Below are 27,483 nucleotides of genomic sequence, written 5' to 3'. Positions count from 1 at the left end.
AAGCAGAGCACAGCGGTGACGTCACCGCTCTGCTTTACGGCTGGTTCTCACATTCAATGCAGAGAAGCACAGCGCCGGGGGACAGACACCGGAATGTAAGTATGTAGTGTTTGTTTGTTTTTTTACGTTTACGCTGGTAACCAGGGTAAACATCGGGTTACTAAGCGCGGCCCTGCGCTTAGTAACCTGATGTTTACCCTGGTTACCCGGGGACCAGCATCGTTGGTCGCTGGAGAGCTGTCTGTGTGACAGCTCTCCAGCGACCACACAGCGACGCTGCAGCGATCGGGATCGTTGTCTAGATCGCTGCAGCGTCGCTAAATGTGACGGTACCTTAACCCCTTTTCCCCTTTACCCAGTTCAGGACTGTGCCATTTTGCCCCCCTCCTGATGCAGTTGAGGAAGGTAGAGAATAGATGGTGATAAAGCATCTCTGACTTCTCTATGGGGAATCTGAATGTGTCGGACATCCGGCTTCCCACTGCAGCAGCTGCATGATCTCACGCCCCCCCCCCAGGAAGCAACAGTGCGAAACGCACGTTGGGATCTGCTCTCCCACGTCCTCTATTCTGATTGGTCCATTATGGGTATTCTCCCTCTATTTTTTTTATATGATTTACTGCACATAACCCATGGATCTGTGTTACATCACAAATGATTTGGTTTAGCCAATAAATCAGGAGAATATACTTAAATAAAAATGCATGATGATTCATTGAATCCCAAGCTGAAAGCTTAAACAACTATTAGAAAAGATGAGAAATAACACTGTAATGTGCACTTTCAGAATACCCTAACATAGCACAGGATGAGGGCTAACCTATGAAAGGGTCGGAGAAGTCCAAGCCTTATGTTAGTGGCTGACCAACTATTTTTATGGTTCTTTTGGATAGAACTTAAGTAATGCATGACTCAAATCCACACCTGTTTCATGCGTCACATCATCTGCTGCTCTTCTAGCTAACTCTGCAGAGACCTTGTTCATTCGGTAGGCCTGGAAAATATAAAGACATCAGTTATGTCCTGAGTTATGTACAATAAAATAATAATCTTTATTTTTATATAGCGCTAACATATTCCGCAGCGCTTTCATGCTCGTCTCGAATGGGGCTCACAATCTAAATTCCCGGAACCCGGAAGAAACCCACACAAAAAAGGGGAGAACATACAAACTCCTTGCAGTTGTCGTCCTTGATGGGATTTGAACCCAGGACTCCAGCGCTGCAAGGCTGCAGTGCTAAGGACTGAGCCACCCATGCGATCGAAGGCAAGAAGCTTTGCGGTGTTCTCAGAAATTAACCTGTAAAATACATTGTAGTGCTAGGAATGCTTTATCTTTTGAGATCACCAGTGTAACAATGTAAGATCTGTGCTCCGCAATGATTTTCTATGCTTTGAGTATTGTATCCTGCAATCACAGAACGATATCAGGAGTCATCGCCGCTATTTATCAGGTCATCACAAAATAACATTGTGGATTTATCAATCACAAATTTGCAGGCGCCTCAGTTCGACATGATGAATAAGTAAGAATGAACTATAATTGGGCATGCATTATCACCATGGGGCCATGGCCTTCGGGAACCAACTACTCAAATGTAATTGGTAAGTAGATTCTATTCGCTAATCAAGGTCACACTTGTTTGTAATCTGTTTAATCTAAACTTCATAACTTAGGCTATGTGCACACGTTGCAGATTAGGCTTAGGAATTTTTGGTGCGGAGTCTGCATCTCTTGGCAGAAAACGCAGGTGCGGATTTTCGTTTTTTTTCGTGCGGATTTTGTGCGTTTTTGGTGTGGATTTGCTGCGGATTTTTTTGCGGATTTACTGCGTTTTTTTACACCTGCGGATTTCTATAATGGAATGGGTACAAAAACGCTGCAGATCCACAAAAAAGAAGTGACATGCAACTTCTTTTAATCCACAGCGTTAGCAGAGCGGTTTTTTTTTCACATTGATTTACATTGTACTGTAAATCACTTGTGGATCTGCAGTGTTTCTGCACAGCAAAAAACGCTGTGAATCCGCAGGAAATCCGCAACGTGTGCACATACCCTTATTGTCAGTCTGGGTTTACAGACTGCAGCCGTGGGGTGTGCCACTCGTCAGACATGGCTGTAAGTGCTGTCTGCACCTGTATTGGCTGAAACAAAATGTCCATTTGCTGTAAGCTGAATTGAGCACTGACTTAAGAAGAATAGAAGGAAGGACGAGATGTCACATAAAAGGAGAGTTCCTGAGAATTCGGAGATTTGCCTTGGGTGCGGTCCAGCTGAAGCTACAGTAAAGGCACTGTGAATACAAGGGTCCTTATACTCTGCACAGTCCTCTCAGCCGACACTCCCATACACAGTACTGGCTTAGCCGAGCGCTCCTGTGTTCTCTATGAGAAGGCACATGACCGATTTCCGAGTTCAGTTTTTGTCCCCTTTTTGAATATTGGCACCACATTTGCTATACGCCAGTCCTGTGGTACAGACCATGGACTCTTTAAAGATTAAAAATAATGGTCTATCAATGACTGTACTTAATTCCTGCAGTACTCGGGGGTGTATACCATCCGGGCTGACACGTCACCCAACATGAACAATGCGATCGGTAGAACAAAATCAGACTGGTATAATGGACATCTCCCGGGACATCAGTCGCCCAGTGGCCCAATTCTTAGACGGTCAGTCAAACCTGTCGATATTGACAGGTTCAGCTGACTTTAATCTAATGTGTATGGGGACCAAGTGGTGATCAAAATATGGAATCGCCAGTTACTTTATTTTCACTGGACAACTGATTTATCACCTTGGCCACAGAGTCGGCGCTAACTTATAGATCGGTTAGGGTCTATGTGCTGGGCCCCCAATGGCAGAACGGAGCTCTTATTCCCATCACTATGGAGTGACAGTACACATGACCCATGATGCACCTTTTCATTCTTTTGGACTGATGAGCGACATATCATGTAACCCCATGGAGAATGAATGGAGCGATGGTAGAGCACACACACACTGCTGCTTAATTCTAAAGGGGGATAAAAGTGTCATGTTCTGTCAATCGGTGGAGGGTCCAGAAATCAGACCCCCAACCTAAAGGTGCCCCCTATCCTGTGCATACATGAATGTATCTTCACCAGACAACCCCTGTAAGGTAAGGTTAGATGCCATGTGTAAACCTTTTCACAATGTCCACATTTAAAGGGAATCTGTCACCAGGTTTTGTCGACCTCATCAGAATAATGAAGGAATAGATTCCAACTATGTATCTGTTTATTGGGTGCAGCGTTTGTGAAACAGTTTTTAAATGTAGCAGAGCTTAGAAAGCTAATGCTGCATGCACCAGGCTTCTCTATGTACATTGTGCATAGATAGTGAGCTGCTCATCAAGGAAGGGATGTGGTCAGACCAGGGCTGACTGGAGCAGTGATAATCTCCTGGGGATAAAACATTCATTGTATGGAAACAACAGCACATCGTTGACATGCCTGAAATCTGTGTCCCAGCTTCTACTTCATGTTTTCCTCAGATTACATAAAAAAACTAACAAAAAAAAATAACATTATTGTTAAAGGTAATGTGTAACTTCAACCCCTTCACCCCCAGGACATTTTATTTTCTTTCCTCCCCTTCTTCCAAGAGCAAAACTTTTTCGTTTTTCCATCAATATAGAATATGAGGGTTTATTTTTGCGGGACGAGTTGTACTTTTAAATGGCACCATTGATTTTACCACAGAGTGTACTGGAAAACTGGAAAAAAATTCCAAGTGGGGTGAAATTGCAAAAACAGTGCAATTCCACATTTTTGTTTTGTTGTTTTTTTATTAACCATGCTCATTATATAGTAAAACTGACCTGGCAATATGATTCTCCATGTCACTAAGGGTATGAAACTAGGAATAAGTCCTACTGGTAATGGTATTTCCAAGGAGTCCGTCATGACAGCACCACCAGGAGGTTGCCCTTCATATCCTTGATAGGGACAGGAACACAGAAGAGGTTAAATAGCCCCTCCCCACCTCCACCCTTCACTGATTTTACAAAGTACCACACCAGGATGGATACAACGCAATTTTATTGAACTTCCTCTCTATACATGTTCATATCACACATCAGACAAGAACTCAAGGGAGGGTAAATAATGGGTGCTGTCATGATGGACTCCTGGAAATACCATTACCGGTAGGACTAATTCCTAGTTTCCAGGTGGTCCCTCCTGACAGCACCACCAGGAGAAATACCAAATAACTCCTATTCAGGGCAAGATTACAGCTTGGAGGACTTTCCTCCCAAAGACAGTCTGTTGATTTAACAGAATGTCCAGCTTGTAGTGTTTGCAAAAGGTATTTGAGCTAGACCAAGTTGCCGCCCGGCAAATTTGGTCCATGGATGCACCCGCACTCTCTGCCATGAAGCAGATACAGCTCTCAGTGAGTGAGCCTTTAAGTGTTCTGGAGGAGATTCACCAGCTGAAATATATGCAGCGCAAATGGTAGATTTAATCCATCTAGCTAGAGTAGCCTTTGAGGCTTTTTTGCCTCTATTCTTCCCAGACATCTGGATAAAGAGGTCTGAGTCAATTCTCCAGCCGTCTGTAAGTTTTAGATATTGCAATACTGTTCTTTTAACATGCAGGGAATGGAGAGAACGTTCTTTGTCATTGTTGTAGTACTGGCAGAACGTAGGCAATATAATTTCCTGGTTTCTGTGAAAGTCTGTCACTACTTTTGGGAGAAACGTAGAATCCAATTTTAGAATAATGCAATCATCTTGTATTTTTAAGTATGGATCTGTTATGGACAGGGCTTGGATCTCGCCTATTCGCCTTGCCGACGTTATTGCGACTAGGAAGACAGTTTTGAATGTTACAGACTTTAGGGCTGCCTGATCTAGCGACTCGTATGGAGCTTTCCGTAATTTGTTTAGTACCAAGCTGAGGTTCTAGGGGGGTACTGAACTACGTATTGTTGGTCTGATATGTTGCGTAGCTTTTATGAACCTCACTACCCTTGGGTGATCAGCTAGTGGACAGTCATAAAAGGCACTTAAAGCTGAGCATACTAGGCCTCAACCCCATATCGAAGCCTGCTTGAAGGAAATTTAAGATCTGAGGAATATCTGGTACTTGGAAAACAAATATTGGAGTTTTGCTCTGTGTGCAAAATTTCCAGATTTTTAGGTATATAGCCGAGGTCACTGGCTTCCTGCTTTTTAGCACGGTTGAGATAACCGAATCCGATAGTCCTTTTGATCTTAGGATCTCCTTTTCAAGATCCACGCTGAATGTTGTAGCATGTCTAGATTTTGATGGACCAGCGGTCCTTGCGTCAGAAGGTCCCACCTTAGTGGTAGTAGAAATGGTTCTTCCAACGCCATCCACTTCAGCAGGGGAAACCAGCTCCTCTTTGGCCAATATGGCACTATTAGCATTACCGCTGCCAGACTTTCCTGAATCTTCCTCAGAACTGTGGGAATTAAAGCGAGTGGAGGGAATGCAAGTTCCTTGTCCCAGTGTTGAGCCAAGGCGTCTATGCCAGTTGGATTGTCTCTTGGATTTAATGAAAAGAATTATTTTGTCTTTGTATTTTCGTTTGAGGTAAATAAGTCTATTTGTGGAGTGCCCCATTGCTGAGTTAGCTGAACAAAGACTTTTCCGTTTAGAGACCACTCCGAGGGTTGCACCTTTTCTCTGCTGAGAAAGTCCGCTATCTGGTTCTCTGAACCTTTTAGATGTACTGCCGTGATGGACTTCACAGTGCATTCTGCCCAAGAGAATGTGGATTCTGCTAGTCTCTGGAGGTGACGGTGTCTCGGACCTCCCTGATGAAGAAGAAAGGATACCATGGTCGAGTTGTCTGAGAAGATTCTGATGTGACGCCCCTGCATCTCCTCTTGGCACCTTTTTAGTGCTTCCCAAACTGCTCTGAGTTCCCTGTAATTGGAGGAACTGTTGCATACCAATGTGGGCCATGTTTCCTGAAGGTAACGCCCTTCTATGTGAGCTCCCCAGCCGCTTAAGCTTGCATCGGTGGTTATATTTATGCATGGAGATACTCTCCAAGGTCTCCCTTTTTTGAGGTTTTCTATGTTGACCCACCATGAGAGGGACTGCTTTACCTCGCTGGGTAACAACATCTTGTTGTCTAATGAATCTTTCTTTCCATTCCATACCGAAAGGACTTCCCGTTGAGTTTTGGAGTGAAACTGTACACTGGGAATACATGAGGTCATCAGACCTAGAATCCTCATGGCTTTCCTGATGGAAATGTATTTGCGTTTCCTTAATGTTTGAAATTCTTGTTTGATTGTCCGTTGTTTATGGTCTGGTAGGAAGGAGTATTCCCGTTCGGAATCTAGTAGTACTCCCAGAAATATTTTCTGTCTTTCTGGTTTGAGACTTCACTTTTTTGAATTTATTATCCACCCTAGACTCTTCAGGAGTGATATGGTCATTTTTAAAGATTCTTCCCTCTGATGAGATGAATCTGCTATCAACAACAGATCGTCCAGGTATGGAGCGATGAGAACTTCTTTTTCGCTTACGTGAGCCATGACCTCCATCATGAGTTTTGTGAATATTCTTGGGGCAGAGGCAAGACCGAATGGTAGACACTGGAACTGGAAATTAAGTATCTTCTTGTGGCTCCTTATTGCAAACCTAAGGAATCTTTGGTGTGAGGGATGGATGGGCACATGATAGTATGCATGTTTGAGATCTAGCGTGCACATTACTGAGTTCTTTTTTTATTAAAGGTATGATTGATCAGAGAGATTCCATCTTGAAGCGTTTGTAAGCCACCCATTGATTTAATGGTCTTAAGTTTATTATTGTACGGTATTCTCCACTTGGTTTTTTTTTTATGGAGAATAGGCTGGAGTAATGTCCATGAAATCGCTGGTGATGGGGTACCGGAACTATGACTTGCAGCTCTAAGAGCTCCTTTATGTCTGTTAACAGTCTTTGATGAACTGCTGAGGACTCGGTACACGTTAAACAGAACCTTTTGGGGGGTAGGTGAGTAAATGCTATCCTGTACCCCTGTGCGACTGTCTGTAGAATCCACTGATTCTGAGTAATATTCTGCCATCCCTCTAGGAAGTACTGTAGTCTTCCTCCTATATTGTTGGCGTCATTGTCTGGTGGGTCCTGATGATTGGTCTCGAAAGGAACCTCTTCCCCTGCCACCTTTAGAGTAGCTCCATCTGCCAGACTTCCCTTTCCCTTTGTAGTCCTGCCTCGGGTGGGAGCGAGTTTTCCGAAAGAATGGCGTCTTCTTTGGCTTCTCTTCGGGAAAGCCTTTTTTCTTGTCGGATGCTTTGTCGAGCAGCTCACCTAGGACAGGACCGAATACATGAGATCCTGAGAACGGAATTGAACACAGTTTGTTTTTCGATTGAGTATCTCCCGTCCAAGATCTTAGCCACAAGGCCCATCTTGCCACATTTGACAGTGCGTTATTTCTGGCAGCAAAACGCACTGTCTCCGCTGAAGCATCCGCCATGAAATCAGTCTCCATGTTCAGTACTGAGAGACTTCAGAATTTCTTCCCTGGGAGTCCAGTCTTTAATGTGACCTTCCAGCTCATCTACCCAGACACTCATGGATCTTGTTAAAGAGCTGGCCGCTATGTTTGTTTTCATAATGGCAGCTGACAACTCCCAGGCTTTTTTAAGGCGATCTTCCGAACTTTTATCCATCGGGTCTTTTAACCCAGATGAGTCTTCAGAAGGAATATGTTTTCCTTGAGACTTTAGCTACAGGAATATCAATCTTTGGAACGGATTCCCAGACTTTAGTTTCTTCCGGATCAAAGGGAAGACGGTACTTGAAGTCCCTCAGGACTACTAGCTTTTTACCCACATCTTCCCATTCTTCCAGTATCATCACTGTTATATGGTTGTTAACTGGAAATACTATATTTCTGCGGGTTCTCAGGCCCCTGACCATTTTGTCCTGAACCGATAGTGGTTCAGTGGAGTCCTCTATTTTCATAGTACTCCTAACTGCTTTTAGGAGCACATCCGTGTTTTCGGACGAGAACAGGTATCTTTTGCGTTCCTCTGGAAATACAGCCGAGGAATTGCCACCTTCACCCGAGTTCAGGTCGGAATATCCTGATACCTCTCCTTCTTCCGAACTTAATTCCATATCCCATCTGGGCCTCTTAGGGTGAGGGGATTAGGGTGGCACCAATGTTGATACTGCAGCCTGACTTCGTCTCTAATCATGGTTTTAATGTTAGTTAATAACGAAGCTTGTTTGTCTTTGAGTAATTTAGCAATGCACACTTCATAACTTCTTGTTATAACCATCTGGGAGCTTGGCGGCACATAACTGACATCTGACAGCCTTCTTCTTAGTGGCAGACGGCTTGGGGATGTCCTTGTCCTAAAAATGTAAAAGAAGGCCCTGTAGCTAAAGGATCTAAAGTCCCACTAGGTACTTCCCCACCACGTTTACTCACATGATCCGTGGGCAGCTCTAAGGACTGGACGTCTGGACGACTAGCACCCTCCATCTTACTAAGTCAGGTTTGCTGTCAGCTGTCCGTCATTAAATAGTCAGTCTTACCCAACTTCAAGACATCCGATTCGTCCTCATTCCGAGCTCAGCTGCTGGCATCTACGGTGATTGCAGGTCCCCAGCTGTACTGCGCATGCGTCATCTGGAACGCATGCTGACCAGCCTGGGAACCTGGTCCTGGCGCCATCATGTCCCGGATTCCTGTTCCGCCAACATATTTCGGACACCGCTGCAGCAGCCGCTGCCTCAGAGCTCCTTTGTGAAGGGATGAGGCAGCTGACGGGAGCACACAGCTCTATCTTATCACGTGAGGTACCTCCGTCGGTATCCTGCGATCTGGGGAGTCCTTCCAACGAGACTCCCGCGGCCCAGAGCTCTCTCCAGGAGGAAAAGACCGCTCTCGGGAGCGCCTGCTCTACCGAAACCTGACTCCGGCATCAGGTAAATCCGTTCTCTTCTGGAGAACACTCTCCTGCGTCTCTCCCTGAGGCCGGCGTCACACACAGCGTAAAACAATACGGTCCGTATATTACGGCCGTAATACGCTGAAAAGTCCCGAAAAAAGTGGTCCGTAGCTCCTCCGTAGGCAGGGTGTGTCAGCGTTTTTTGCGCATGGCATCCTCCGTATGTAATCCGTATGGCATCCGTACTGCGTGGTTTTCTCGCAGGCTAGCAAAACCAACATACCGCTATAGAAGTGATCCATGTGTCCCAAAAAGAAAAGAAAATATATATATACTGTATATATATATATATATATGTCAGTGAGACACATATGTATATATATTAATATTTTTTCCAGCGCTATACAGCTTGAAAGCCGGTAATTCAATTACCGGCTTTTTCTTTCTCCTTCCTAAAACCCGACATGATTTGAGACATGGTTTACATACAGTAAACCATGTCTTCTCTCCATTTTTTTTGCAGATTCCACACTACTAATGTCAGTAGTGTGTATCTGCAAAATTTGGCCGTTCTAGCTCTTAAAATAAAGGGTTAAATGGCCGAAAAAATTGGCGTGGGCTCCCGCGCAATTTTCTCCGCCAGAGTAGTAAAGCCAGTGACTGAGGGCAGATATTAATAGCCTGGAGAGGGTCCACGGTTATTGGCCCCCCCCTGGCTAAAAATATCTGCCCCCAGCCACCCCAGAACAGGCACATCTGTAAGATGCGCCTATTCTGGCACTTGGCCACTCTCTTCCCATTCCCGTGTAGCGGTGGGATATGGGGTAATGAAGGGTTAATGCCACCTTGCTATTGTAAGGTGACATTAAGCCAGATTAATAATGGAGAGGCGTCAATTATGAAAGCTCCCTGGCTTTCTAGGTAATTTCCCACGATCTATGAACAGCCAGCAGAGGGCGCCTCACCGCAAATAAAGCTAAATATAGATCATTGATCTATTTTTAGCCTCATTCCCTGGGGTTTTGCAGCGAGGAGCAGCCTGCATTAGCACAGCTCCTTGCTGCAAAATGTTTTAACCCCTTCAGAAGGATTTACATCGTTGGACGTTACAGATCTGCGGAGGGTAAGTATATTGTTGGTTTATTATGTTTTTTTACTCACAGAACGAGGGTCTTCAGTGACTGGATTGGGCGTTGAATAAAATACTGCAACAACCATTGTTTTTATTTCATTAAAATAATTTTAAATAGTGTGTTTGTGTTTTATTTAACCCTTCACTACAATTGGATTAATAATGGATAGGTGTCATAATTGACGCCTCTCCATTATTAATCTGGCTTAATGTCACCTTACAATAGCAAGGTGGCATTAACCCTTCATTACCCCATATCCCACCGCTACACGGGAATGGGAAGAGAGTGGCCAAGTGCCAGAATAGGCGCATCTTCCAGATGTGCCTTTTCTGGGGTGGCTGGGGGCAGATATTTTTAGCCAGGGGGGGCCAATAACCGTGGACCCTCTCCAGGCTATTAATATCTGCCCTCAGTCACTGGCTTTACTACTCTGGCGGAGAAAATTGCGCGGGAGCCCACGCCAATTTTTTCCGCCATTTAACCCTTTATTTTAAGAGCTAGAACGGCCAAATTTTGCAGATACACACTACTGACATTAGTAGTGTGGAATCTGCAAAAAAAATGGAGAGAAGACATGGTTTACTGTATGTAAACCATGTCTCAAATCATGTCGGGTTTTAGGAAGGAGAAAGAAAAAGCCGGTATTGGAATTACCGGCTTTCAAGCTGTATAGCGCTGGAATAAATATTAATATATATACATATATGTGTCTCACTGACATATATATATATATATATATATATATATATACCTATTCTATGTGTACACATTTATTCTACCTATTGGACTGTAAGCTGTCAGTGTGATTTTACTGTACACCGCACTGAATTGCCGGCTTTTCTCTCTAACAGCGCTGCGTATTTCTCGCAAGTCACACTGCTTGTCCGTGTGTAATCCGTATTTTTCACGCTTCCATAGACTTTCATTGGCGTATTTCTTGCGCAGTACGGTGACAAACGCAGCATGCTGCGATTTTGTACGGCCGTAGAAAGCCGTATAATACTGATCAGTAAAATACGGCAAATAGGAGCAGGGGCATAGAGAATAATTGTGCCGTATTTTTTGCGAGTTTTACGGACGTAGATTCTGCGCTCTTACGTCCGTAAAACTCGCAAGTGTGACGCCGGCCTGATAGGGACAGGAAAAACACTGAAGGGTGGAGGTGGGGAGGGGCTATTTAACCTCTTTTGTGCTCCTGACCCCATCAAGGATATGAAGGGCAACCGCTTGGTGGTGCTGTCAGGAAAGACGACCTGGAAACAATTTTTTACCTTTTGTCGCCATTTTCCAAGGCCCGTTGTGTCTCCATTTTTCAGGATCTGGGGCTGTGTGAGCGTTTATTTTTTTGCGCCCTGAGCAGATGTTTTTAAAGATTCCATTTGGAGGTAGTTATGATGTTTTGGTCATCGCTCATTCCATTTTATTGCAATGTGGCAGCGACTAAACAAACGTATTTGTGGCATTTGTAATATTTTGTCGTTACATCGTTTATCGATCAGATTATATTATATTTTGATAGATCGGACATTTCCGAAAGTAGCGATACCAAATGGGTGTTTTTTATTTTTGCTTTATTTTCAATGGGACAAAAGGGGGGGCGATTTGAACTTGTGATTTTGCTTTTTTAGAATTTAAAAACTTTTTTTTTTAAACTATATTTAATAGTTCCTTTAGGGGACTTCAAACTGTGATCACCCAATTACTTGTGCAACACTGTGATGCACTGCTAGGTATAGCAGATATCACAATCTCCTCTGAACACCAGCTCATGGAGGAGGATCGTAATGACGGGCACCAGGGTCATCAGCAGACCCCCAGTTATCAAGACAACAAATCGGCACCACGCGATCACGTCACGGGCACACCGATGGGAGCAAGGAATGCCGCGCACCCGTCAGCAAATGGGATTTAACAAGTTAACAGCAGCGAGTGGAGAACCCTTTCACCCATGGCTGTTAAATCTGCTGCCATGTGCAGGGAAAGGAGTCTGCATCAAAGGCACGGAATATATACGTCATATGTCAAAAGGGTTAAACATCTTTCGTGCCTCAGTGACATGTCAGAGAAAGCTTGAAGCAAACTTGACAGTGCTTTTAGACTGCATTAGTTGTGTTTGTTTGCCATATGTGCCAGAAAAGTTCCCAGTATATAGGGCAAGCTATAGCTCATTTCCCATTTTCTTGTTCTCATGGTGTCAAAAGACTGCGTGAGCGCGCAGCTGTGATCAGAGGTATAAAGTTTACCTCTGGTCAGTGATGTCAGCTGATGGGACTACTGCCTCCAATAACAGTGAGAGCAGGAGCGGCTGATGGAAGTATTCAGCAGCCGGCACCTGCGCTGTAAATAAATAATTTAAAAAAAATGCATGGGTTCCCCTGTATCATTCATAACCAGCCAGGCAAAACTCACAGCTGGGGGCTGGAATTCTCAGGCTGGTAAGGGGCTGCGGATATAAACCCCCTTCCCCCCCCCCCCAGCCTAAAAATTGCAGCCCGCAGACACCCAGAAAAGGCGCATCAATTAGATGCGCCAATTCTGGCGCTTTCCCAGTCTATTCATATTTGTGGGGTTGATGTCACCTTTGTATTGTCAGGTAACATCAATCCCACAGTTTAGTAATGGAGAGGTGTCTACAAAATGCCCCTCCATTACTAATCCTATAGATATATGGTAAATAAAGACACAGCCCAAATAAAGTCTTTTATTTGAAATAAAACAAAAAACACACGTCTAATTTTATTTAAAAATAACAGACAGTTATACTCACCTATTACCCATTCCATTGAATCCCTCGTCTCATAACAATATCCTTCACCTGTCCGTTGTTCTGTCCCACGCCATAATCCATGTCTGGGGGATAAACCGTTTTAAACCTGGACTGTGCCAAGATGCAAATGTCCAGGCTGAGAAACACTGATGAATGAGCTGCTGCGAGTGCAGCCTCAGTGACTAGAGGTGACGTCAGAGGTTACTGCCGGTCACTGAGACTGCGTTCCCAGCTGGGCCAATGAACTTGATGTCACCTAATACAATACAAAGGGGACATAAACCCCACAAATATGAACCCCACTGGCCACCGCTACAAGGCAAGTGGGAAGAGATGCGCCTTTTCTGGGTGGCTGTGGGCTGCTATTTTTAGGCTAGGGGCCCAATATCCATGGCCCTTACCAGCCTGAGAATACCAGTCCCCAGTCGTCTACTTTAGCTTGGCTGGTTGCTAAAAATGTAATAATTAAAATATATGGCGTGGGGACCCTCTATTCTTAATAACCAGCCTTACTGAAGCAGACAGCTTAGGGTTGCACACCCCAGCTGAGTTTTGCCTGGCAGGTTATCAAAAACACAGGGGAACCCACGCCGGGTTTTTTTTTATTATTATTATTTATTTACAGTGCAGGCACTGGCTGATGAGAGCTAATGCTCTCACTGTTATTAATGGCAGCAGGCGACAGCTGATGGGAGCAGTAGTCCCTCCAGCCAACACAAATGACCGGAGGTAAACTTTATAACTCTGATAACAGCTGCACGCTCCCGCTGTCATTTGACTGTGGGAACCGCGGCTGTCTGACCGGCGGTGATGATTTTACCACCGATCAGAAGCAGTGTTTGCCACGCTGTCATGCATATGGCAGCGCGACAAAACACCCGGTGTTCAGGGGGCCAGACCCGAATAGTAACACAGCAGGTGTTCGGTACGGATGCCAAACTTTACTGTTCGAGTTCGCCCATTTCTAGCGAAACCATAACAACTGGAAACCTTTTTAAATGTCAGTGCATTGGAAAAATCTCATGCCTATATTATGGCATAGATAAGATGTATACATCATTAAATTCTACAATATAATACCCTCTACATACAGTGTGAATGCACACTTGCCTATAATAATGCAACTGGGTATTATTTGCAGAACTAAATTGTCAATAATATCCCATGAAGTGTTAAATATTTGCCTGTGATAATTATTTCTAAGATGAATAATTGTTTTCCAGTAACAATGTACAGAATGTACATCAGGGACAGAAATGTGACTCCAGCTGTGACACGAGCACATATTCACAGAGATAAGAAGGAATCTTACCATATGCTCAAGGCCATAGTCTGCCTGTGCGATACTCGTACTGCTGAATGTGTTCGTTTCCACGATATCTGCTCCACAGTGTAAGTACTCCTACAAAAGACACTTTGGTAAGAAACCTGTAGATAGCTGATGACTATTTATTTTTTAGGTGAAATTCTAAGGGTGCTTTCACTCTGCGTTAAAGCACCCATCCAGTGGCTTCATCGGGGGCTTACATCTGAAAGCCCACAAATATGGATTCTTGTGTGTGCATCAACAATGCCATAGACTATAATGATGCAGACGGAGTGAACGTACACTGATCATTTTTGGGCATATATGCCTACTGAAGGCGGACAAGGAGCCACTGGACAGGTGCCTGAACGCAGTGTTAAAGCACTCTTACAGAGATACAGAAATACCTTGTGAATTTCGTAGATTATGTCCGGCTGAGTGATGCTTAAAAGATCATTGTTGCCTTTTAAAGATTTACAGTGGTCTACAAACTCCTGCCCCCTGAAGGACTCTTCTGACAGAGTATGCTGCTGGATCATGGTGCCCATCCCTCCATCCAAGACCATGATCCGCTCCCGAAGGATTGATTCCAGTTCTTCATGAGTGCTGACTTGAGTGACAGCTGAAAAATATTTAGGCACAATTTACAAACAGAATTCTTTTCATATCTTGCAACAAAACATATAGATAAGCATGACCAACAACAGTGAGAATCCTTCCTGGGAATTATGTCAACAAGTATACGGAGGACTGAAGCAATAAAATCTGCTTTCTAAAGTCAGTTATTTATTAATATCCTGTGATTCTAGATCACTTTCCATATTGATGACTTTTCTGGATCTATAATTCATTGCATGTAATATTATGCGGGTATTCTGCCCATTATAAAGGTTCTAAAAATGTGTCTAAACGGGTTTAGCAAGACAAAATAAAAATGTGCTTAAATGGTTATTCCATTTAAGCATAAATATTTTTTTCGCTAGAGGGAGGAACTCTAAACCAGTAAGCCGGCAGCACAATGTGGTTTTAGTAATGAATGTGAATTAAATAAACAGCGCCGCTCGTTGTGCCAAGATGATCAGATGATCCTCTCACTTATTCACTCCCCGTCTTGCTCTAATTGAGTGACAAGTGTGGGGAGAAGTCGGCCAGCGGCAGCACTGGAGTCAGCAGCCAGGTATGTTATTCTCCCAAACATTCAGAGAAAAGTTTGAAGAACCCACTCCCCCACCTCGCTCTAGATTATTGACAGGTGTAGGGAATTCTGGTGTAAAAAGCTTTGAAAAAGTCACTATTTTGCAGCAACTTAGGATTGGGCTAAAATCTGCGACTTTTGGAGTTCTCACGCCATTTTAATCCAACTATCAATGAAGGTGAAGCTTGGGTGGGACAAATTCATGAGGTGCGACAGAGTTCACTATGCCATAAATCTTATTCCAGTAGGGAACAGAGTAGGATTTGTGGTGAAGTGCATACAGCAGTGCACGCCCCTCATCCAAGGCTCAGAGAGTAAAGTGACTTGGCAATTACCCTGTGTGCGCGTTATATAAAGGACCCTGCACGTCATACACAGGACCCTGCACGCCATATACAGTGGACCCTGCACGCCATATACAGGACCCTGCACGTCATACACAGGACCCTGCACGCCATATACAGTGGACCCTGCACGCCATATACAGTGGACCCTGCACGCCATATACAGTGGACCCTGCACGCCATATACAGTGGACCCTGCACGCCATATACAGTGGACCCTGCACGCCATATACAGTGGACCCTGCACGCCATATACAGTGGACCCTGCACGCCATATACAGTGGACCCTGCACGCCATATACAGTGGACCCTGCACGCCATATACAGTGGACCCTGCACGCCATATACAGTGGACCCTGCACGCCATATACAGTGGACCCTGTACGCCATATACAGTGGACCCTGCACGCCATATACAGTGGACCCTGCACGCCATATACAGTGGACCCTGCACGCCATATACAGTGGACCCTGCACGCCATATACAGTGGACCCTGCACGTCATACACAGTAGACCCTGCACGCCATATACAGTGGACCCTGCACGCCATATACAGTGGACCCTGCACGCCATATACAGTGGACATCGTGCCATATATACACTGTGCTCCAAATTATTATGCAAATTATATTTTTCGCAGATTTTCCTAAATGGTCGGTGCAAATGACAGTCAGTCTAATAAAAGTCATCACCCGTTAGATTATACATCGAATTTTATTGAAGAAACCTCTCAATCATAACAGTATAATCTCCAAAATTAATAAAAACTCAAAATGCACTGTTCCAAATTATTAGGCACAGTAGAATTTCTAAACATTTGATCTGTTTTAAAGAACTGAAAATGCTCATTTGTGGAATTTGCAGCACTAGGAGGTCACATTCACTGAACAAAAAAGCTATTTAACTCCAAAACATCCTAACAGGCCAAGTTACATGTTAACATAGGAACCCTTCTTTGAAATCACATTCACAATTCTTGCATCCATTGAACTTGTGAGTTTTTGGAGAGTTTCTTCTTGCATTTCTTTGCATGAAGTCAGAATAGCCTCCCAGAGCTGCTGTTTTGATGTGAATTGCCTCCCACCCTCAGATCTTTTGCTTGATGATACTCCAAAGGTTCTCTGTACGGTTGAGGTCAGGGGAAGATGGTGGCCACACCATGAGTTTATCTCCTTTTATGCCCATAGCAGCCAATGACTCAGAGGTATTCTTTGCAGCATGAGATGGTGCATTGTCATGCATGAAGATGATTTTGCTCCTGAAGGCATGTTTCTGCTTTTTAGACCATAGAAGAAAGTTGTCAGTCAGAAACTCTAAATACTTTGCAGAGGTCATTTTCACACCTTCAGGAACCTTAAAGCGTCCTACTAGCTGTTTCCCCGTGATTCTGGCCCAAAATGTGTCTCTTCCACCTCCTTGCTGACGTCGCAGCCTTGTTGGGACATTGTGGCCATACACCAACCATCCACTACTCCATCCATCTGGACCATCCAGGGTTGCTCGACACTTTTCAGTAAACAAGATTGTTTGAAAATTAGTCTCCATGTATGTCTGGGCCCACTGCAACCGTTTTGCTTGTGAACACTATTCAGGGGTGGCCGAATAGTAGATTTATGAACCAAAGCAAGCCTTTGAAAGATCCTACACCTTGAGATTCGAGGGAATTCAGAGGCACCAGCAGCTTCAAATATCTGTTTGCTGGTTTGTAATGGCTTTTTAGCAACTGGTCTCTTAATCCGATGAACTTGCCTGGCAGAAACCTTCCTCATTCTGCCTTTATCACCACAAACACATCTGTGCTCAGATTCAGCCACAAATCTCTTAACAGTACGATGATCAGCTTACGTTTTCGGGAAATATCTCATGTTTTCATCCCTTGACCAAGGCATTGCACTAGTTGATGCTTTTCAGCAGCAGAGAGATCCTTTTTCTTTCCCATGTTACTTAAAAACTGTGGCCTGCTTAATAATGTGGAACATCATTTTGAAGTAGTTTTCCTTTAATTAGAATCACCTGGAAAATAGAATTATTCTTACCGTTAATTCGGTTTCTAGGAACCTTCCACGACAGCGGTACTGGAGGATGTCTCCCCGCCCTAATGGGGGACAGGAAACACAAAGAGGTTAAATACCCTCCCCTTCCTGCCACCTCCAGTGTTTTTTCTGGACACAGTAGTATGTATAGTTACCACTTAAGTGCAGGAATCATCCAATAAAATTATCAGATAGGGAGGGAAATTAGTGCTGTCGTGGAAGGTTCCTAGAAACAGAATTAACGGTAAGAATAATTCTATTTTCTCCAGTCACCTTCCACGACAGCGGTACTGGAGTAGTACCAACAAATTATTTCTAGGGGGGGACAACCGCCTGCAGAACTGTTCTGCCGAAAGTAAAATCCCGGTTGAAATCAAGCCTGTAGTGCCTGGTGAACGTATGTACTGATGACCAGGTGGCAGCTCTGCAAATCTGCTCCGTAGAAGCATCACCTCTCTCTGCCCATGATGTTGACACCGACCGTGTAGAATGGGCCTTCAGTGATGGAGGAGGTGATAGATTCTGGGATGAGTATGCCAGAGATATGGCTTGTTTAATCCAGTTGGCGATAGTATTTTTTGTCGCCATTCATCCTTTGTTCTTTCCGGAGAGTTGAATGAAGAGATTTTGATCAATCCTCCAACTCTCTGTTTGTGAAAGATAATATAGAACCACTCTGCGGACATCCAGAGTGTGGAAGGACTCTTCTCTCACATTAGAAGGACCCGGGTAGAATGAGGGCAACACTATGTCCTGACCTCTATGAAAGTCTGATGTTACTTTAGGCAAGAAGGTAGGGTCTAGACGAAGGATTATACTATCCGATGTTACCCTCAAGTAAGGTTCTTGTATGGATAGGGCATGTAGTTCTATCCGTCTGGCAGAGGTAATAGCCACTAAAAAGACCGTTTTCAGGGTAAGAACCTTTAATGAAGATTGAGATAAAGGTTCGAAAGGGTCCAGAGTTAGACTATTAAGGACCAAATTAAGGTCCCAAGGAGGAGTATGGTTGAGAACTCTGGGACGGATTCTACTTGCTGAAGTTATAAAACGCCTGATCCACCGATGTTTGGTTAGTTCTTGGTCAAAATAGGAGCTAAGTGCTGAAATTTGTACTTTCAAGGTATTGGGCCTAAGACCCAACTCTAGACCTTTTTGCAAGAAGTCCAGAATCTTGGCAATATTAGGATGAAATGGGTCTGGAATATCTGGAAGATACCATGAGGAAAACTTCTTCCATATCTTGGCATAAACGGCATTCGTCACGGGTTTTCTACTGCTTTGGAGAGTATGAATTACTTCATCCGAGAGGCCTCTTGCCTTTAGTATTTCGGCCTCAGAAGCCATGCTGAAAGATTTAACCTGTGAAGGTTTGGATGCAGCAAAGGTCCTTGATGAAGAAGATTCTCCTTCTGGGGTAGATATACTGGACCTTCTTGAGCCATGTCTAACATGGCGCTGTACCAACTTCTCCCCGGCCATGTTGGCGCGATTAGAATCGCCGTAACTCGCTCCGATCGAATCTTCTGTAGAGTTTTTGACAGCAATGGAATCGGAGGAAAAGCATAGACGAGGTTGAACCTCCACGGGTGAGAGAACGCATCCATGCCCAGTGCTCTGTCTGCCATATTCAGGGAGAAATAAGTTTGCAGTTTGGCATTCTGACTGTTGGCAAAAAGGTCCACTTCCGGAATCCCCCATCTGGAAATCAGGGAGAGGAAGACCTCCTGGTCCAGACACCATTCCCCTGGATGTACATCCTTTCTGCTCAGGAAATCCGCCTGGGTATTGGCTGACCCTTTCAGGTGAACTGCCGAAATAGAGAGGAGGTGCCTCTCTGCCCAGAAAAAAATGTTTGAGGCTAAGGTTTTTAATTTCTTGAATCTTGTGCCTCCCTGATGACGAAGGTATGCTACCGTGGTCATATTGTCGGAATATATCCTGACATGGTGTCCCTGAACAATAAAGGATGCGGCTTTTAACGCCTCTTCCACTGCCTTCAGTTCTCTGAAGTTCGAAGAGCTTGCTCTGATGTCTGGAGCCCAGGTGCCCTGGAAATGGGTTCCATCGACTATAGCACCCCATCCCCTTTGACTGGCGTCCGAAGTGAGTGTCTTTAGCGGGATCTGGTCCCAACTGACCCCCCGTTGGAGGTTCCGCAGCCGTAGCCACCATGTCAGGGATGTCCTGACATGATTGGGGAGGGAAATCCTTTTGGAAAGAGAACTCTGCTGTCCGTCCCAAGATGATAGGACATGGGTTTGGAGGACTCTCGTGTGGGCTTGGGCCCAAGATACCATCTGGATACGAGATGTTAGAGATCCCAGAATAGACATGGATTGTCGTAGAGTTGGAGTCTTCAGGGTTCTGAATGCTGTTATCTTCTGTACCAGATCGAGTTGACGTTCTCTGGGCAGAAAGGATTTCCTCAACTCCGAGTCCAGAAGGACCCCTAGGAACTTCTTCCTCCTGGAGGGAAGTAGGTCCGATTTCTCTAGATTCGGGATCCACCCCAACGACTTTAGTATTTCTAGAGATTTTGATAAGTCCGCCCTGAGGCGGGAAACTGAAGGAGCGACAATGAGTAGATCGTCTAGATAGGGTACTATGCGGATCCCCTGAAGACGGATGAATATAATGGCTTCTGTCATGATCTTTGTAAAGACCCTGGGAGCTGAGGCGATTCCGAAGGGAAGGGAGTTAAACTGGTAGTGTACTATCCCTTGCTCCTGAGATATTGCGAATCTTAGGTACTTCCGGAATTCTGGATGGATTGGGACGTGGTAATAAGCGTCCCTCAGATCCACTGTAGCCATCGCCCAGTCCTGTCCTATCAGAGGGATCGCTGTTTTGACCGACTCCATCTTGAACCTCCTGTAGGTTATTACTCGATTCAGGGGTTTCAAGTTGATTATTATTCAGTGTTTTCCCGAAGGTTTCTTGATCAGAAACAGGTGGGAATAGTGTCCTCTGCCTCTTTCTTGTTGAGGTACTGGGGAAATTACTCCTTCCTGGAGTAACTCTTGAAGTCCGCAAAGGAATGCGCCCTGAGGGCTGAGACTCTGCAATGAGGTTATCCTTATGTGATGAGGGGGAGGGCTCTCGAACTCTAATTTTAGTCCATTCTGAATAGTGTCGAGTACCCATTGGTTCGACGAAATGGAACTCCACTGGTTGATGAAGCTCGAGAGACGACCCCCAACGCCCTGGGCGTAGTCACTGCTTACCCGGGGTCTGCTGGGACTGGTGAACCAGGATGTTCCTACCTTTCCCCCCTTTAGGATAGCTCCAGCGTCCTGATTTGCCCTTCCCTTTGAACTCTCGCTGGAAGGGTTGTTCTTTTGAGGGACGAAAAAAACGTTTCTTCGGATTCCTCTGTTCCGGAAGTGCTTTCTTCTTGTCCGTTGCTTTTTCCAGAATATCGTCTAGGGCCTGCCCGAACAGATAGCGGCCCTGAAAGGGAATGGCACAGAGCTTTGTTTTGGACGTTATGTCCCCACTCCAAGACTTTAGCCATAGAGCTCTTCTGGCTGAATTAGAGAGAACTGCAGATTTGGCAGCTACTCTAACGGACTCTGCCGAAGCATCGGCTAGGAAGCCTGTAGCTTTCTGGAGAAGCGGGAGGGAATCTAAGATTACTTCCCTAGATGTTCCCTGGGTAAGGTGGTCTTCAAGTGTGCGGAGCCAACGAAATAGGGATCTAGCCACGCAGGTGGACGCAATATTTGTTTTAAGGAGATTGGTGGAAGTCTCCCAGGATTTCCTTAGCAAGCTCTCCATCTTGCGATCCATAGAGTCTCTGAGTTGGGAAGCATCCTCGAAGGGAAGGGTTGTCTCCCTAAAAAAGAGAGAAGGAGGACTAAGTATATAGCACCCTAAGGAATACAGGGATAAGGGGACCTTAACCCACTACTCACGGTAGGAGGGAGGACGCAGGGCTCGGCAGAAGCAGAGATAGAACTGTCACCCTCCATGGTCAGTCAGTACTGAAGTCCAGTCAGTCAGACAGGGGGCCTTACCTGGAGGTGACTTCCAGGGTTAAATACCGTGGAAGCTGCGTCCAATCGTGTGCTCCTCCTCCCGGTCCCAGGCATAGGGGAGAGAACCGCCATGCCCCATCAGAATTGCTTTCCGACGCGCGTGCGTTCCACCGCTGGAACGCACATGCCGTGAACCGGAAGTTCGGGTACTTCCGGTTCGCGCGTCCACCGTTTCCGGCCATGCAGGAGAGGAGGAATGCCGGGGAGCCGCGCGGGGACCCCGGCCGCACCATACCGCTCCGCTTTACTCCCGAAGGAGCGCGGGAGGAGCGGAGGAAGGGTCCCGAGTCCACACCAAGTGGGGAGACGGGAGCAGCGCCGCAGGGAGGAGGAACATCCCGACCCAGGCTGCCCGGCTAGGTAAGATCTCGAGTGCTCCGATCGCCGGCCACGGCAGCACTACCGCAGGACCTCTTCATGCCCCATAGGGAACAGGAAAAACACTGGAGGTGGCAGGAAGGGGAGGGTATTTAACCTCTTTGTGTTTCCTGTCCCCCATTAGGGCGGGGAGACATCCTCCAGTACCGCTGTCGTGGAAGGTGACTGGAGAAAACTAATTATCACATGTGTTTAAGATTGATTTCAGTGATTCATTGAGCCCTGACACACAATACCATCCATGAGTTTATTTGAAAAACAAAACAATTAAATCTTTATGAAACTTAAATCCAATTTGCATAATAATTTGGAACACAGTGTAGTGGACCCAGCACGTTATATAAAGGACCCTGCCAGCCATATATAGTGGACCCTGCACGCTATATACACGGGATCCTGCAAACTATATATAGGAACCTGCTTACCATATACACAGTACCCTGCACGTTATAAACAGGGCACCCTGCACGCTAGATACAAGACCCTGCGCACCATATATAGAGGACCCTGCATGCCATATACAGGACCCAACATACCATATACATAAGAACCTACACGCCATATACAGAGCCCAGCGTGCCATAAATGGGGGACCCCGCGTGCCATAAATGGGGGACCCCGCGTGCCATAAATGGGGGACCCCGCGTGCCATACACAGGACCCCGCGTGCCATACACAGGACCCCGCGTGTCATGTATAGGAGACCCAGCGTACCATACACAGGACCCCGCGTGTCATATATAGAAGACCCAGCGTACCATACACAGGACCCCGCGTGTCATATATAGGAGACCCAGCGTACCATATACAGGACCCCGCGTGTCATATATAGGATACCCAGCGTACCATACACAGGACCCCGCGTGTCATATATAGGATACCCAGCGTACCATACACAGGACCCCGCGTGTCATACATAGGAGACCCAGCGTACGACATACAGGACCCTGCATGTCATATATAGGAGACCCAGCGTACGACATACAGGACCCCGCGTGTCATATATAGGAGACCCAGCGTACCATACACAGGACCCCGCGTGTCATATATAGGAGACCCAGCGTACCATACACAGGACCCCGCGTGTCATATATAGGAGACCCAGCTTACCATATACAGGACCCCGCGTGTCATATATAGGAGACCCAGCGTACCATATACAGGACCCCGCGTGTCATATATAGGAGACCCAGCGTACCATATACAGGACCCCGCGTGTCATATATAGGAGACCCAGCGTACGACATACAGGACCCTGCATGTCATATATAGGAGACCCAGCGTACGACATACAGGACCCCGCGTGTCATATATAGGAGACCCAGCGTACCATACACAGGACCCCGCGTGTCATATATAGGAGACCCAGCGTACCATACACAGGACCCCGCGTGTCATATATAGGAGACCCAGCTTACCATATACAGGACCCCGCGTGTCATATATAGGAGACCCAGCGTACCATATACAGGACCCCGCGTGTCATATATAGGATACCCAGCGTACCATATACAGGACCCCGCGTGTCATATATAGGAGACCCAGCGTACGACATACAGGACCCTGCATGTCATATATAGGAGACCCAGCGTACCATATACAGGACCCGGCGTGTCATATATAGGAGACCCAGCGTACCATATACAGGACCCCGCGTGTCATATATAGGGGACCCAGCGTACCATATACAGGACCCGGCGTGTCATATATAGGAGACCCAGCGTACCATATACAGGACCCCGCGTGTCATATATAGGAGACCCAGCGTACCATATACAGGACCCCGCGTGTCATATATAGGATACCCAGCGTACCATATACAGGACCCCGCGTGTCATATATAGGGGACCCAGCGTACGACATACAGGACCCCGCGTGTCATATATAGGAGACCCAGCTTACCATATTATTATTATTACCATACACAGGACCCCGCGTGTGATATATAGGGGACCCAGCGTACCGTATATGGTAATAATAATAATATAGGACCCTGCAGTGATTTCAGGCTCAGCACCTGTCAGATTACTCTAGTTTTCCTCTCGCACTGACGTTCGTACATCTCAGCCTTGTCTCACTGGACCTTCCCCCAGGACCCCGTGCAGTCACAGCTACATGTGCGCTCCGCCGGGACAGCACCCGCACACCACCGCCATTACCTGCAGGGCCGGGGTGCTGGATGGTGGGCGTCATGGCTCTAGTAAGCTGAAGCAGGAATGGCGGCGCCTGTCTCAGCACCGAATGGACACACCGGAGAAGCGTGTCCTGACCAGGAGTCCCGGCTCCGGTATCTGCGTCTGTAGAAGTACCCTGCTGCTTCCGTTCCTGTGGACTCTGGAGCTTACTGCGCATGCTCAGGGGGCCGCCTCGTAGCGAGCTGGCAATGAGACTCCTCAGCCTCCTGTACTGACCCGAAAGGGACAAGTGCTAGTCAGTGAGGAGGGAGAATATCGGGGTCATGGAGTTCAGCTCCTCAGTCACAGTATATATAATCACACTAAATACATAACAGGTCATGGAGGCAGGAAAGCGCCCTGTGCCCCAGCTGCCTCTGCCCAGGAGGACACAATGCACTGCAGGCAAAGTAGTGCCAACTTATAGGAAGCAGTGTATGTGCCAACCTGAGGCACGGGGAAAATAACACCCCACCCAAAACGAAAACAGACCCCAAACCCTTATGTGGCATTTCTGTGAATGAAAGCTTCCAACCAGAGGCGTCGCTACTAGCTGGGGTTTGGTCCAGGAGGTGCGAAGCTTCTGAGTGGGCCCCTAACCAGGTGTCCTTGATTACAACTCGATGACGCCCCCTAATAGTAGAGGAGAGCCTCAGCAGGTGACCACGCTGTTACTGAAAATAATCTACTCTATAATTGTCTAAGGGTCACTTCCGTCTGTCTGTCCTTCTGTCACGGTTATTCATTCGCTGATTGGTCTCGGCAGCTGCCTGTTATGGCTGCCGCGACCAATCAGCGACGGCCAGAGTCCGATTAGTCCCTCCCCTACTCCCCTGCACTTACTGCCCAGCGCCCGCTCCGTAATCCCCTCCACTCACACAGGGTTAATTGTAGCGGTAACGGCCCATGGTGTAACGCACTCAGTTACCGCTGCTATTAACCCTGTGTGTCCCCAACTATTTACTATTGATGCTGCTATGCAGCATCAATAGTAAAAATATGCATGTTAAAAATAATAAAAAATTTTAAAAAACCTGCTATACTCACCCTCCGCCGCCTTTCCCGCTCCTCGCCACGCTCCCGGGACCGCTCCATTGCAAGCGGCAGCTTCCGGTCCCGTCCCAGGGCTGGTGTGCGGCAAGGACCTGCCGTGACATCATGGTCATGTGACCGCGACGTCATAGGTCCTGCTCACACCAGCCCTGGGACTGCAAACTGCCGCTTGCAATGGAGCGCTCCCAGGAGCGTGGCGAGTAGCGGGAAAGGCGGCGGAGGGTGAGTACAGCAGGACTTCAACGGGCTATAGGTGAGTATATGTTTTTGGTTTTTTTTTAAGTCTCTATACTACGTGGCTCTGTGCTGGCCAATATACTACGTGACTGGGCAATATACTACGTGGCCCTGTGCTATATACTACATGCCTGGGCAATATACTACGTGACTGGGCAATATACTACGTGGGCTGTGCTATATACTATGTGACTGGGCAATATACTACGTGACTGGGCAATATACTACGTGACTGGGCAATATACTACGTGACTGGGCAATATACTACATGACTGGGCAATATACTACGTGAATGGGCAATATACTACGTCGCTTCGCAATATACTACATGGACATGCATATTCTAGAATACCCGAAGGGTTAATGGCAGCGGTAACGGCCCGCGGTGTAACGCACTCCATTACCGCTGCTATTAACCCTGTGTGTCCCCAACTATTTACTATTGATGCTGCCTATGCAGCATCAATAATAAAAATATGCATGTTAAAAATAATAAAAATTTTTAAAAAAAACCTGCTATACTCACCCTCTGCCGCCTTTCCCGCTCCTCGCCACGCTCCCGGGACCGCTCCATTGCAAGCGGCAGCTTCCGGTCCCGTCCCAGGGCTGGTGTGCGACAAGGACCTGCCATGACGTCACAGTCATGTGACCGCGACGTCATCATATGTCCTGCTCACACCAGCCCTGGGACCGCAAGCTGGCGCTTGCAATGGAGCGGTCCCGGGAGCGTGGCGAGGAGCGGAAAAGGCGGAGGATGGTGAGTATAGCAGGACTTCCAACGGGCCTTCGGAAGGTGAGTATATGTTTATTTATTTTTAAGTCTCTATACTACGTGGCTCTGTGCTGGGCAATATACTACGTGGCTGGGCAATATACTACGTCGCTGGGCAATATACTACCTCACTGGGCAATATGCTACGTGACTGGGCAATATGCTGCGTGACTGGGCAATATGCTACGTCGCTGGGCAATATACTACCTCGCTGGGCAATATGCTACGTGACTGGGCAATATGCTGCGTGACTGGGCAATATACCGTACTACGTGGCTCTGCTATATACTATGTGGCTGGGCAATATACTACGTCACCGGGCAATATGCTACGTGACTGGGCAATATGCTGCGTGACTGGGCAATATACTACGTCGCTGGGCAATATACCGTACTACGTGGCTCTGCTATATACTATGTGGCTGGGCAATATACTACGTCACCGGGCAATATACTACGTGGCTGGGCAATATACTACGTGACTGGGCAATATACTACGTGACTGGGCAATATACTACGTCGCTGGGCAATATACTACGTGGACATGCATATTTTTTAAAACAATAAACTACAAAAAAGAACTAAAACCCATAGTCTCATTAAGCCCTTGTGGTGCAAGGGTGCCAAGTTGGTATATCCATCTGCTTTCCCTCTGTGCTAGAATTCTCCCCAAATTACCTCCTCTATTATTCAATATCACTTGATCAATTGCCTGAATTTTAAGTCCACACGGATTCGAATTGTGGTATAATCTAAAGTGCTTGGGTAGGGTTTTCAAAGTAATATATATATATATATATATATATCACTGCTTTGTATCCGCCTTTGTTTTTAATTGAGATTTATCTAGTCTTGTATAGGTGTCATGGTCTTTTTAACTTTATTTTTCTTCAATAAAATATTACATTTTATTTACTTTGTATGCCTTCATTTTTCCCTGGGAACTTATGGGAATTGTGTATTTATCCTGATTAACTATCAGCAGCATGACCCATGGTGCAGAGGCGCCAGCCGAGCCAGTGCGCAGGCGCCGACTGTACAGATCTATTCAGATGCTGACCCGTACCATGAACCAGACTGCGAAGGCGCAGAGGCCCAAATTAACGCACACACGCACCTTGGACCATACTATA

At 46.2% G+C, this 27,483-nt stretch overlaps 1 protein-coding gene across 2 annotated transcripts in view; it reads right to left on the bottom strand.

The window, feature by feature from the left end:
* Positions 1–24,457, bottom strand: part of MTR (5-methyltetrahydrofolate-homocysteine methyltransferase) — a 121,247-nt gene extending 96,790 nt beyond the window's left edge. The window contains exons 1-4 of one of the 2 annotated variants that reach the window (XR_011321919.1): positions 24,275–24,457; positions 14,532–14,746; positions 14,131–14,220; positions 925–994 (exon numbers count right to left, since the gene is read on the bottom strand). Coding sequence is in view for 1 of the 2 variants with exons in the window: in XM_069769010.1 (XP_069625111.1) it covers positions 925–994; positions 14,131–14,220; positions 14,532–14,746; positions 24,275–24,308 (409 nt within the window). In the remaining variant the exon portion in view is untranslated. The remainder of the gene's footprint in view (positions 1–924; positions 995–14,130; positions 14,221–14,531; positions 14,747–24,274) is intronic. The other variant, XM_069769010.1, reaches the window with a different exon arrangement.
* Between the last annotated feature and the right edge of the window lie 3,026 nt (positions 24,458–27,483).

This window comes from Ranitomeya imitator, chromosome 5 (genome assembly GCF_032444005.1).
Source record: "Ranitomeya imitator isolate aRanImi1 chromosome 5, aRanImi1.pri, whole genome shotgun sequence".
NCBI lineage: Eukaryota > Metazoa > Chordata > Amphibia > Anura > Dendrobatidae > Ranitomeya > Ranitomeya imitator.
Note: the sequence above shows the minus strand (reverse complement) of the source record. Positions and strands in the feature narration are given on the sequence as shown.